The sequence below is a fragment of the Balaenoptera musculus genome, chromosome 15 (genome assembly GCF_009873245.2).
Source record: "Balaenoptera musculus isolate JJ_BM4_2016_0621 chromosome 15, mBalMus1.pri.v3, whole genome shotgun sequence".
NCBI lineage: Eukaryota > Metazoa > Chordata > Mammalia > Artiodactyla > Balaenopteridae > Balaenoptera > Balaenoptera musculus.
In genome coordinates this window covers 21506378-21519873 of record NC_045799.1, presented here as the reverse complement: position 1 = coordinate 21519873, position 13496 = coordinate 21506378, and the positions used below count along the sequence as shown (strand labels likewise).

The 13496-nt window shown below is 49.5% G+C and overlaps 1 protein-coding gene across 1 annotated transcript in view; it reads right to left on the bottom strand.

Moving 5' to 3' along the window:
- Nucleotides 1-10594, bottom strand: part of KIAA1755 (KIAA1755 ortholog) — a 31783-nt gene extending 21189 nt beyond the window's left edge. The window contains exons 1-4 of the mRNA XM_036825227.1: nt 10550-10594; nt 9503-9700; nt 4515-5838; nt 3828-4025 (exon numbers count right to left, since the gene is read on the bottom strand). Of these exons, the coding sequence (XP_036681122.1) occupies nt 3828-4025; nt 4515-5838; nt 9503-9700; nt 10550-10594 (1765 nt within the window). The remainder of the gene's footprint in view (nt 1-3827; nt 4026-4514; nt 5839-9502; nt 9701-10549) is intronic.
- Nucleotides 10595-13496: the final 2902 nt, after the last annotated feature.

Sequence of the window (13496 nt, the reverse complement as noted above, 5' to 3'; positions counted from 1 at the left end):
GTAGGGAGCTTCTAAAAGTTGGAAAAGACAAGGTATGGATTCTCCCCTAGAGTGTCCAGAAAAGAATACAGCCCACTGATACCTTGATCTCAGCCCAGGGAGATCTGGGCTTTCTAACCTATAGAACTGTAAGATATTATATTTATGTTTTTTAAAGCCACTGAGTTTCTGGTAATTTGCTATGACCACCATTGGAAATGAATACATAACTCCCACCCTCAGAATGGGAGCAGTCATTCACACCTTAGTGTTGAGTAGTCTCTTTCCTGAGAACAGATCTTTGTGGAAAGTTTGGAGCTGAAGGGACCTGAGGAGAAGAAAGGAGGCAAGGAGGTGAGGGAAAGATCCTAATGGGGAGCCTGGGATGTCTGCTTCACACGGGCTGGCCTGGAGCAGGTCTTGATCTTGGAGCACAGACTTTGGGGACTGTTTCAGCTACAAGGAAACGCCAATGGAAGCAAAGAGACCAGTGAGGATACTACTGTAATAGGCAAGCAACTATGCTGGTTTGGCCCTGGGTGGTGTGAAGTCATCAAATTCTGTATATAATTTGATGGAAGAGTTGACAGGACTTGCTAACAAACTGGATGTAGGGTGTAAGAGAAAGTCCTCCAGGATCTAGTGTTCTAGGAGAGACTAGAAGCCTGGGAAGGGTGCAGGGGGGAGTGAAATCAGGAGTCCATCTTTGGTCATGTTACGTTAGAGATGCCTGTTAGACATCTAAGTAGAAACATCAAGTACACGGACGGATGGATGAGTATGGAGTTCGTGGGCAGAGTCCAGGCTGGAAAAATAAATGTGCAGGTTATCAGTGTAGAGACAACATTTAAAACAAATATTCACCAGTGAGATGGGATGAGATCGCCAAGGAAGTGAGTCTAGGGGGAGAGGAGAAGGGGTCCAAGGACTGAGCTCTGGGGAGCCTCCAAGGTTTCCAGGTTGAGAGATGAGGAGGCAGCAGCAAAGGAGGCTGAGAAGGTGTGGCCGGTGAAATAGGAAGAAACCCAGGTGAGAGTAAAGACTGAAAAACAAGTTGAGAAGGCCTTTCAGTAAGGAGGGAGCAGTCATCTGTGTCAAATGCTGCTGATGGGTCAAGGAGGATGAGGACTGAGAATTGACGATTGGATCTAGAAACATGGAAGTCATTGGTGACCTTGAAAAGACCTGCTCCAATGTCAAGGTGGAGGAAATACTCTGATTAGAGTGAGTTGAAGAGAGAATAAGAGGAGAGGAGGTACTGAGATACGGAGCACAGACAACTCCTATGTGGGGTTTTGATGTAAAAGAAAGATGAGAATAGGGGCGTAGAATGGGTCATTCCAAGCTGGGCATGCTCTTATGCTGATGGAAATGGTCCAATGGAGAGGAGGAAAGGTGATTATGTAGGGAAGAGAGGAGAATCTTGCCAGAGGGATGTTTTTGAGTATGTGGGGAGGTGCAGTGCACCAGTGGAGGGACTGTTCCCTGTATCTGGAATAGAATGCTGAGGGGGTGGGTACCGATGCAGGTAGGTAGCTAAATGGGGTGGCAGGAGTTTGTGGACTCTCCTTTTGATTTCTTCTACTTGCTCAGTGAAACAAGAAGGAAGGTCATCAGCTGAGAGTAAGGCTGAGGGAGATGGTGGTGAAGGTCAGAGGAGGGAGCAGGTGTGAAATCGTCATTCAGCAAGGACAGTGGGGGCACCTTTCAAGACTCTGGAAGAGTAACAGGATCCATGGGCACCAGTGGTACCCACTGGAGGCCAGTGGTCAGGAATCAGATGGGCAACCAGTCGGTGTGGCTATGTGGATTTTCTGGCTTTGTTCAGCTGTAAAGGTGCAAGGGGGGAAAGCAGGCAGAGAGTTGGATTTAACTGAGGCTGGGGTTTCTCCAGGAAAGTACGAAGGCAGAAGAGAAAGGCAAGGGACATGAGAGTGTTTAAAAGGAAGTGATCACATCGATGAGCCATGGAATGGAGGCTGAGAAGGAGGAAGTGGGGACATGATGGAGGGTGGGGAGGGACAGTGAAAAGGTGGTTGGATCAATGGGTTGAGAGTTCTGGGGGACAAAAGGGCTATTGAAATTGAGGTAATGTGTGATCTGGGAAGAGAGACATTGTAATGAGGGAGGGAGCAGTGAGTTATGGGGGACGGCCATGGGAGGAGTAGCTGGGGTAATGAGGACAAGATCGCTGATGAAGAGGAGGTCAAGGAAGGGAATGGAAAGAACGTTCATGTGGAGAATGTTCATTCACTCCAATAGTTTTGAGCACCGACTATGTGCCAGGCACTGTTCGGGCACTTGGGACCCATCAGTATATGTTGCAAGCCAAACAAATTACAAGAGAGTAATTGTGGAAAGAGTGACAGCGAGTCAAGTCCAATGTGCTTCCTCTCCTTCTCCTCTTACACAAGGAGGAGCGTGAGGCTCAGAGAGGGCAAGTGACTCTTCCAAGGTCACACAGGGAGCTAGGGGTAGAGCTGGAACTAGAATGAAGGTCTCCAGCCTCTAAGAACAGGGACTTGGATGTATAAAATCTGAGCTCTTGTAACATGACAGCCCTAAAAGGATCGTGAGATTCTGTGTACATTAATATGGGAATAGACAGCATGAGCTTCAACAATGATGACCAAGAAGGTGACAGACAATGCTCCCCAGGAGCTTCAAAATGACAGAGCAATGTCCCCACAGACGTGTCCTGCAGAGATTTAGAAGTCTATGAAATAAAACAGAATTGCAGAACAGTCAGTTCCCAGAAAGCACGGTGGTTTCTCTTGCTGCCAGAACTTTGCACATGCTGTTCCCTCAGCTTGGAACACCGTTCCCACCACTTTACATGGATAACACCTACTCATACTACAGGACTGAGCTTCACATTACTTCCTCTACCCCAAGCCTGGGCCAGGGGCCTCATCTGTCCTCCCACAGCCCCCTGTACTGCCCCACAGTCACAATTTTTTTACACTGTATTGTAATAACCTGTTGAATTTTCTCCACCACTAGAATATAGGCTTCCTGAGGGCAGGCTTGGTTCCCTGCTGAATTCTCAGTGCTAAGCCCAGGGCATGGCACACAGCGGTGCTCAGTAAATATTAATTGCAAAGATGAATAAATATTAAACAGGGGTGATAATGCTCTCAGTATTGGATGATGTTAATGCCCAACCAGACCCCTTCATCAGGCCAGAGCACCCATCCCCCAGAGACAGTAATTATTGGCTGTAAATTGGCTTAGAGACGTCCCCTTGTCTGAAGAATTGCCCTCGGCTGAACTGGGTCATGGGCTCACCTGCATCCCCATCCCAGGGTCAGCCTGCAGTTGATGACTGACAGATCCAGGGGTACAAAAGTCAGCCCCTGAACCTTAAGATGGAACCATCTCTGTGATGGAATTCATGCTCCAGGAACTGGCCCCCATCCCCCATCCCCCGCCCTGGGGAATCAGGCCACATCCAGGCTTAGCTCCTCCCTTGCCCTGCCCTGCTTCCCTTACTCCCCTTCCCCTGAGAGCAACCCTCAGTAAAATAAAGCACTTTTTCAAGGATCCCTGTCTTAGGCTCTGCTTCTAGGGAACCTGACCTAAGACATCCACCTTGATGGCCTCACTGAAATAAGATGGAAGGATGGGTGGATGGATGGATTGCTAGAAATTGCTTTAACCTCCTTCATTGGAAACATATGGAATCTGAGTCCCAGGGAGGCTTGATCCAGAACACAGGCCTCTAGGACTTTCCCTGCCTCCCCTATACCCACCCGCATCTGAGGGTACTCAGGGACCCCAGCCCCATTCCCCATCCCCACAGCTCTCTCTCCCCTCCACCTCCACTTGCCCCTACAATCCCTGAGGACCTGGCAGGCATGCTATCCTGGAATGGAAGATCTCCATGCTCAGAGCCCCAAACCTGGGCTCAGGCCCTGGGGGCTCTGCATTCAGAGTGGGGCCTTTTTCTGGAGGGCCTGCAGAAGCTTCTGGGAAGCCAGCCTTTTCCTTGGTCAGTGGGTCTGAGTCAGCGTCTGGGCCAGATGTTTTGGTCTGAGTTGTTCCAGCTGGGGAAAAAAAACCAACAAAGAGTGTTAAGCAGAAGATGGATTTTCCCAGGGAAAATGTTTTCTCTTTCACATTCTAATAGTAACAGCTTACAAAATTGATCTCCTTCTATGGGGCAGGCATTGTGCTAAGCTCCTTACTTCTGGTGTGTTTTTGACCCTCAAAACAACTTGAGGAGGCAGACGAGATCCCCATTGTATAGACAGGGAGACCTGGACTTAGAGAGGTTACGTCCCTGATCAAGGTCACCCAGCCAGTGCGTGGCCAAGCTGGGGTGTAGACTCAGGCCATCTCAACACAATCACAGAAACTTGCTCAGTTCCAGGCCCATGAGACCTCAAGTCTTTTGACATGCCACCCCATGCTCTAAATCCCTGAGACTGAGCCAGGCCAGGTGGGTCTCTGTCCCTGACAGCCTGTGCCACCTTGTCACCTGATCACACGCAGAGAACAGTTCCCCTGTCCAGCTGAGCGAGTGGGCAACTTACCTTTCCCCAAGCACTTGTCTCGGTTGTGTTTGGGAGAGTAGAGTGAACACAAGACTTTCCAGGGCCCGTCATGCTGGAACGAGGCTTTCTCCTGGGTCACAGGGCCTTGCCTCTGCCACTTTAAGAAAGAGAATTTGAGCCCAGGAGTGGGGGAAGTGTTTTGACGGGGCCTGGCCACAGGCTTGGGAAGTCTCCCATTTTCCTGTTGGGTCCTCTCTTCCATCTTGGTTTCAGGGGCTGGAGGAGCAGGAGGGGAAGCTGGGCGCAGCCGGACAGAGGATGCTTGTTTTGGTCCCTTATTGAACTGGACTATATTCTCTGAGTCTCCCAGAGGTCCCTGTGTCTCGGAGGGAGCTGGCTCTTCTGAGACACCTGGCCCGAGGCCCGAGGCACAGTGCAGTGGGTTTACAAGGACGCTGAGGTAGGGCTCTTGGGGCTGGTGTTCTGAGTCTTGAGTGGGAACTTTATGATTAACCTTTCTCCTCAAGTCCCAAACACAGGGTTTCTCCCCCGAACGTGCTGGCTTCTCACCAGTCCATTTTTCCAAGGAAGGCCCCCCATTGGCCCCTGAGAGAGGCAGTATCCTTTGAGAGAAAGGGATTTCCTCCTCCTGTGCCCCAAAAGGATACCCACTGGATGTCTCCACCTCCTTACTGGGAGACACTCCTCGGTTCTCTTGGGAAAAGTCCAGGAGAGACACATAATCTCCCTCCAAGTCCTGGCTGGCCACTTGGTCCATCCTGAAGCCCACCTGCCCAGGCCCAGCTTGCTCCACTTTGATGAGTCCTGGATACTTGTCCCCATGTGGCCTGCCCTTGTCCTTGGCCAAACTCTGGGCAAGTAGCACCTGGCTGCCTGGGGACCTGGCCTGGTGCAGCTCTTGGGGGCTGCTTAAATCCAGTGCCTCTAATTGAAGGGATCTCCAGGCTGGGGAGAGGACATTTACTGCTTGGGGTCTGTCATCCACAAACTCTGGGCTGGTTATTTTGGTCCAGGGCACAGGGGCAATCCCACCTTCTGAAGCTACCAGGCAGCTGTGTAGGGGACTGCCCTCAAAGTCACTGTTGATGGCCTCCAGCCAGGCTTGGGTGAAAAGTATAGGGTAGGATGACTCGGGAACAGGCTTCGTGTCCACTGTGTGGAGGTCCACAGAGAGGCACTTGATCATGATGCAGACGGACTGCTCCTCCCGGGGCTCAACTTGGAGGTAGAAGTCACCTTGGCGCAATAAGAGGGGATTGAGGGATGCCAGGTGGACCACAACCTCATCGTGCAGGCACAGCGGCCAGCCTTCATGCAGGAAGAGGTGGTGTGAGTAGGGGGTCTGCAAAGAGAAGGAGATGGCATCAGAGAATCTGGCCCTGAAAACCCCGCCCACGGGTTTGCTTCCTTCCCTCTCCCAGAAGGAACCCTGAACAGGTCGGGGACTCAGGTGAGGCAAGAAAGGTGACTAAGACACAGCATCCAAGGAGGCCCCACTCTCAGCATCCTGCAAGTCAAACAGCCCCAAGAGGGAGCGCCTCCTTAAATGTTTTGCTTTCCACGCCTCTGGCTCACCCTAGTCCTGGCCCTGACCTTGAAAATACTTGCTAGCCTACTGGGCCAAAGGAGAAAAGCTCTGAGTGCCAGGCACCAGTTAGCAAGTGCCTTTCCCATGAGGATCGTCCTGCTGGCTCCCTTCTCCTCTCCATCTATCAAAACTTCTCTCAACCCAGCTCAAGCTAAACCCTCCTCTTTAGCCAGGGAGACATGGCTTCCAAGGTCTGAATCACTAATTTGTGCAAATGACTTAACTTCTTTGAGTCTCCATTTCCCTATTTGCAAATAGGAATAATGATACGTAGTGGTATTACTGGGTTGGTATGAGGATTAAGTTAGATAATAAATACATTTATGTTTTTTTAAAAACCAACACAATGCATAACATATAATAAGTAGATGTTCAATAAATATTATTTCCCTCTCCCTTTGACAATATTTACCTTTTGAAAAATTGTAGGATTTCCAATTTTTAAAAAAGGTTACTTACTGCCTTTATTCTATTCTCTAATTTGTAAAGTAGAGAGATTACAGAGTGAAGTAGAAACGCTACTAAGTGAGAAGTTAGGAAATCTGACCCTGCCACGAACTTGCTGGCTGGCCCTGAAAAATCATTCCGCTCTTCTGGGTCTGAAAGTCAGACCCAGAATATTTATCTGTTTGTTTATTATTTATTTATTTCCCATTAGCAGTTAACAACACGGCAGGTGAGGCTAAACAATAAAAAAAAAATTTAAACAGAAGGTGCCAGCAATTCTCTATAGAGGTAGACACAGCAAGTCATCCTGGGGCCTCTCCAGGGGGCTGTCAGGGCTGTGCAGACCCAGTGTTCAACAGTGACACCATGTGGCAACAACAGAAACAACAGCTCCACCAGACTGACAACAGGTCTTTCTCTACCTGACTTTTGGAAAAGAGTCTGATCTGATTCCTACAGATCGAATAAACCCTGGATAATCTCATATAATTTGGATGTGTATACAGGAGACCTCCAGAGGGTGACACTAAACTTCCTGTTAATTAAGCAGGTGTTTCCTGGAATGATTAATTGGGGAAATAATGTGATCTGAACATACTTGTACCTACCATGTTGATAAACCAGTTCATTTCAGTTACACTGCAGATTCGGCTGTCTCCAAGAAGCTTCATATCCATAAACCCCATGAGTCTGTGTTACTCCAGCCTTTTCACATAGCCTTCTGCTGTTTACAACATCCTTTCCATCACCTTCTCAGTGAACGAGACGAAACAGCCCAGAGGTATTTTGCAAATAGCAAAGCACCATAGAAATGACTGTTGCGATTATCTTATTTGACTCTCAGTAACTCAGTGGTGCAGGCAGTTCAGGAAAGTTCCTCAACTTTACAGATGAGGAAACCGAGGCTAAAGAATTGCCTCATAGTCACACAGCTGAAAAGTAGCAAAAGCAGGACTTGTGCCTAGACTTTCACATTTGGAGTCGGCTGTATCTGTCCTTAGTCCCTCTAGACTTCATTGATGGTGGCTGTCTTTCTGGGTGCTGGTGGCTATAAAGGCAGACTTTGAGGCTGGCACATTCTTATTCCAGAGGGAGAAAGGAGACAGTGGGAAAGTAACAGCCAGCAGCTACTGAGCAATTACTTCATGCCAGGCTCTGGGCTAAGCTGTGTGTATCATCTCGGTGAGGTACATACATCCTGTGTTATTAACATTCCCACTTCCTACATAAGAAAACTGAAGCTCAGAGCGGTGACATAGATCCCCCAACTTCATAGTGATGGAGCCTGGATTTGAACCTGGGGCACCTGACTCCTGAGGGCATACATTAATCCCACGCTACTACCCCCTGCTCTGAGACGACACGAATTCACTTATAATTATGATTAAAGTTAAAGATAATTGAAAATAAAGAAATCTAAATGTTGTGACCCTTGTCCCTGGAAGAAATGGGGAAAGAGACAGTGCAAATGCAGTTTTAATGGCCAAATAAAGGAAGCAGGCAGTTGTACAGCTTGTCAGGGAGAAGAAATAAGGATGGGGAGGATATGGGTTAAATAATGTCAACATGGATGTGTGGAAATTGGCTGCAATGTTTCAGTGAGACTCTTCCTTCTCCTAAAAGAACAGCAAATGTGTATGGAGCTATTTCTGTGTGTCAGGCACTGTGCTAAGTAGCTTAAATGAATGATCTATTTCCTTCCAGTTCCAACCACCTCTAATTCTGGCTCCTAAGTCTGAACTTTTAGCTGCTACATTCAATTTCTTTCTATCACTGAAATGATGCACATGGTCCCTCTGCTTATTTGTCCTCCTGATGTGCCAGGTCCCCGACAGGCATGACCAACTCAGGAAAGGCTAGTAGGACCTAAGATGCTGTTAGCGATGCTTGACGCTGGGGCAGTAGGGGTGGGCACTGAATAACAGAAGAGTAGGGCAGAGTCAGCAACTCTGTGAAGGGTGTGGGTAAGTTCTAGCAGTGGGCATCTGAGGCTTTGGTCTCCAAAGGCCTCTCCCCACCCTTTCTTAAAACAGTCTCCACCCTCTGAGCTTAGAGGTAGGCATATGACTCAAGCCTGGTCAATCCTGGTATCCCATTCCTCTGGCTGCAATAATTGGTCCAAGCATGGACACAGGATCCAAGCCTGGCCGATCCTGGTACCCCATTCCTTTTGCCACAGGGATTGGTCCAAGCAGGGACACAGGACCCGAGTCTGGCCAATCAGGATCCTTCCTTGCGATTTTCTATCTGCAACTGATGGGGAGGAGTTCATTTTCCTCTCCAGAGTAGGATTTTGATCCTACTGCTGCCCTGGGCTCCAGCCTTGAGAAACACCTAGCCTGTAAGAATGATTCTGGCAAGCAGTAGAAGCAGAGACAAGAGACAGAAAGAGTCCTCGAGGAGTTTGATCAGTGGAACATCTCGGGCCTTGGTCCGAATCACCCTGTCCTGGTCTGAGTAAAGATCTGTCATTTGCAGCCAGTGAGTCCTGCCTAAAACACTTTTCTTTCCCCTTTGCCTCAGGAGAGGCCTCCCTGAGATCTGGGTTGAAGGAGTCTCCAGGGAAGAAAGTGAGAGTCCAGATGCCACGAGGGCTCCAGGGAAGGTCTGGGACATTCTCTACTATTTCCATTGAAGCTGCACCACTTCAGCCAAGACAGCCAGATGATGCCCACAATGCCAGTTCCTGGGGGGCCAGAGAACCCACAAGGCTGGCCTCCCTCCCTTCTAGTCAAAGTGCAAACGTGATTGACTCCTAGATGTCAGAGGGTAAAGGGCCAAGTGACCTTCCTGTCCATTTGTGGGGCTGAAGTCTTTTTTGGAGCAAGCAATGATACCTGAAAGCCATCCCACGTCCCCAGTTCATGCTCTTCAACAACACACTCACCAGCCCACCTCCTTCTCTGCTCACCTCCAGCCCCTGGCCTTCTGGGAGAGCTTGTCCCCCGGTCCCACATCCCTTCTGACTTACACAAGCTGCTTCGCGCACTTGTTCACACAGGCGCTTGGCAGGGATCAGGAAATCCAGGAGGAAGTTCAGTCCATCGCCCCGGAAGTCAGAATCAAGGAGACGGAACACCTGACCCAGGATGGTGGGTGCTGTGGCCTCAAAAGGGGGATAGAGGCCCGCCAGGGCATGCTGGATGGCTGCATCCAAGGATGGGGGGTCCTGTGGGGGACAGGAGGAGAGGATGAAAAGTGATAGTAGCAATAATAATAAGGGTAGGGGCCACTTCCCCTGACCTTCCTGGCCTCAGATAACTAAGGCTCCTGCTAACTCTGAACTCCTCTGCTACACCCTACCACTCACACACCCCCTTCAGCCACACTGGCCTTCTTTCCTGTTCTTCAAACATACCAGGAACAATCCCATCTCAGGGCCTTTGCACTGGCTGTTCCCTCTGCCTAGAATACTCCTCCTTAAGACATCCTCATTCCCTCACCTCCTGCAGATCTTTGCTCAAACGTCATCTGCTGATCCAAGGTGGAGTAGAGGAACAGGCGAAGGCATCCAGGTCAGGGCCAGAGGGAAAGGAGAGGTCAGCATGCCCAAATCTCACCACCTGGCTGACCTGCAGACCTGCAGACCTGCAGTTTGAAGCTGAGCCACCAGCGAAGCCCACCCTAGATGAGACAAGCCCCAGTCCACATGCAGACGCATGAGTGATAATGAGTGATTGCTGTTTTATACCACTCAGTTGGGGTGGTTTGTTACACAGCAGTAACTAACTGATACAAGTTGATATGATTGATACGAGCTCCATCTTCATCTATCCAGGATGCCTCCTCTAGATGTTTATGGGGCACAGACCATCAATACATAAATCTAACTCAATACCCTCCTAAGCCTACTCCTCCCCCCACATCCCTACCTTAGTGATTGCCTCCCCATCCAGTCAGACTCCTAAACCAGAAATCTGTTCATCATCCCGCCCCTTCCTCCTGCCTCCGCTGCCCACAGACAACCCTCAGCCACATCCTATACAGTCTTCTCGCCTCCATCAGCTCACCAACCCACTCTCTTCGCTCTGTTCGCCTGCTCCGCCCACATCCAGGCCCCCATCACCTCTTCCACTGAATCACCTCCTCACTGGTTTCCCATCTCTAGTTTCCCTCTTCTCCAGCATTCCTCCACCAGTACCCCAGGGTGATCTTTCTCAAATGCAAACCTGGCCTTGTCAGTCTCCTGCTCAAAGGTTCGCCACTGCCTTCAGAAAGCACCTGGCCTCACCTCCAGCCTCACTGCTCTCCCTAGGCTTCTGCCACTATGACACACACGTTCCCTCCCTTGTCTCCAGGACTTCGCATATGCTGTTCCTTCCTCCAGGGATGCCTTCTACTTCCATTCCCACCAGGCTAACTCCTCGTTCTGCAAGATCCAGGCCAGCCCTCGTCTCTTCTAGGAGACTTTCTCTGATCTCCCACTCCCACCCTAGCTGGGTCAGGTGTCCCCATTTCTGGGCTCCCATGGCAAATCCCACGCTGATTTTTGTCTCCCTCAGTGGACCCCGGGCTCCCTGAGGACAGGAGTGGTAAGCAGAATAATGCGCCCCCCGCCCAATGCCCACATCCTAATCTCTGGAACCTTACATGGCAAAGAAGAATTAAGGTTGCAGATGGAATAAAAGTTGCTAGTCAGCTGGCCTTAAAGTAGGGAGATTATTCTGGATTATCCAAGTGAGTCCAATCCAATCACAAGGGTCCTCAAAAGTAGAAGAGAATGCAGAAGGGGCGAGAGTCAGAAGGAAAGGTGACTGTGGAAGAAGTATCAGAGAGAGGCAATGCTGCTGGCTTTGAAAACGGAGGCAAAGCCAAGGAATGTGGGCGACTCCTGGAAGCTGGGAAAGGCAAACAGATTCTCACTGAGAGTCTCCAGAAAAGAATGCAGCCCATCAACACCTTGATTTGAGCCCAGCGAGGCCCATGTTGGACAGCTGATCTATAGAGCTGCAAGATGACACATTTATGCTGCTGTAAGCTACTAAATTTGTGGTCATTAATTTCAGCAGCAATGGAAACTAACACAGCCGGCACTGACTCCTATTCTTCTAGGGTTTTCAGTGCCTGGCACAATATAGGTGCTCAGTAAATGTGGAGGGATAAATAAAGTGTCCCTCTCTGAATCACACCTTTTCCATCTGTAAAATAGGCAAGTGGGACAAGGCCAGAGGGTCCCAACCAGCTATAATACTAGGATCCAAGGGTTGTGATTTTCGACTCTTAAAAAAGCCTGATGGGGCTTCCCTGGTGGCGCAGTGGTTGAGAATCTGCCTGCTAATGCAGGGGACACGGGTTCGGGCCCTGGTCTGGGAGGATCCCACATGCCGCGGAGCAGCTGGGCCCGTGAGCCACAACTGCTGAGCCTGCGCGTCTGGAGCCTGTGCCCCGCAGCGGGAGGGGCCGCGATAGTGAGAGGCCCGCACACCGCGATGAAGAGCGGTCCCCGCACCGCGATGAAGAGTGGCCCCCGCTTGCCGCAACTAGAGAAAGCCCTCGCGCGAACCGAGGACCCAATACAGCCAAAAATAAATAAATAAATAAAATAAAAGTAGCTATAAAATTTAAAAAAATTAAAAAAAAAAAAAAAGCCTGATGAAAGCCATTCTGGTTGCCCCAGACTGGCTGCAAGTTCTGAGTCTATCTATCGCTGAAGGATGTAAAGGAAGATGAGAATAAACAAGAATCCAGCATAAAGGGAGCTTATTTAGAACAGAAAAATCACTTTTATAAATGAAGCCCCTGGAGACAGGGAAATAAAGACTTTGAGGGAGAGGAAGAGAGCATGTCTCCATCCCAGAAAGATTCTAATGCCAGGAGGCTGTAAAATAGGAGACGCTAGCCCAGGGCATTTAGACAGATGTTGGTGTCACTGCTGTGTTCCCAGCACCCACACAGAGCTGAGCACAAGGTAGGCCCTCCATCGCTATCTATAGAATGAATATATGAATGAAGGAATGAATGAATGTCTACAGCCCCCATTCTGAAGGAATGAGGGTCCTGGCACTGTCATTGGTAAGCCCAGAGGGGACACACACACACACAAGTGTACAAGCCCAGGAGGGGCTACTTTCACACTGAAGTCGGGGTGCGGGTTCAATTTGGCAGAACAGGGAAAGGCTCATCTGGCCTCGTGACCTCTTCCAATGCCTCACCTCCCTCCAAGCAAGGCCAAACCCCAAGCATGCCCAATACCACCTCCCCTCCCTGACCATGTAATACTGAGGACAGCAGTGAGGACAGGAAGTTGGGGGACCCTATCTGACATCTCTGACATCCATGAACACATAGACACACTAAGTCAGTTAGGTCAATACCCCTCCCCTGCCACATCCCTCCCCTCACCTAGGTTCTACTTCACTGTGCTGCCTTGAGTAGCGCTTTCCCTCTCTGGGCCTCTTTCCTCGTGTGCACATGGAGTTGGGCTAGCTGTATTTTGTTTTGTTTTTGGAAATTTAATCATTCACTGTCACCTACATGAATGTTAGCATAGCTGAATACCTTTTGTACTATTATCACTTACTGTTTTTCCCCAAATCCACTTACTTTAAAAAATGTACATAATTGCATTCTAAATGGAGACTCTATGTCACCATACTGGTTATGAGAATGTGGCCAGACTGCCCGAGTTCAAATTCTGGCTCTGCCACTTACTGGTCATGTGACCTGGCAAGTTACTTGCCCCTCTCTGCTTCAGTTTCCTTATCTTGAAACATGGAGACTGGGACTTCCCTGGTGGTCCAGCGGTTAAGACTCCACACTCCCAATGCAGGGGGCCCAGGTTTGATCCCTGGTCAGGGAACTAGATCCTGCACGCTGCAACTAAGACCCGGCACAGCCAAATAAATAAATAAGACAAAACAAAGAAAAACCTGGAGACTGTCATTGTACCTGTCTTAAAGAGTTGAGTGAGGTTGAGTGAGAGAATACATGTAGATTCTCTGCACAGGACTAGAACTTAGTAGGTG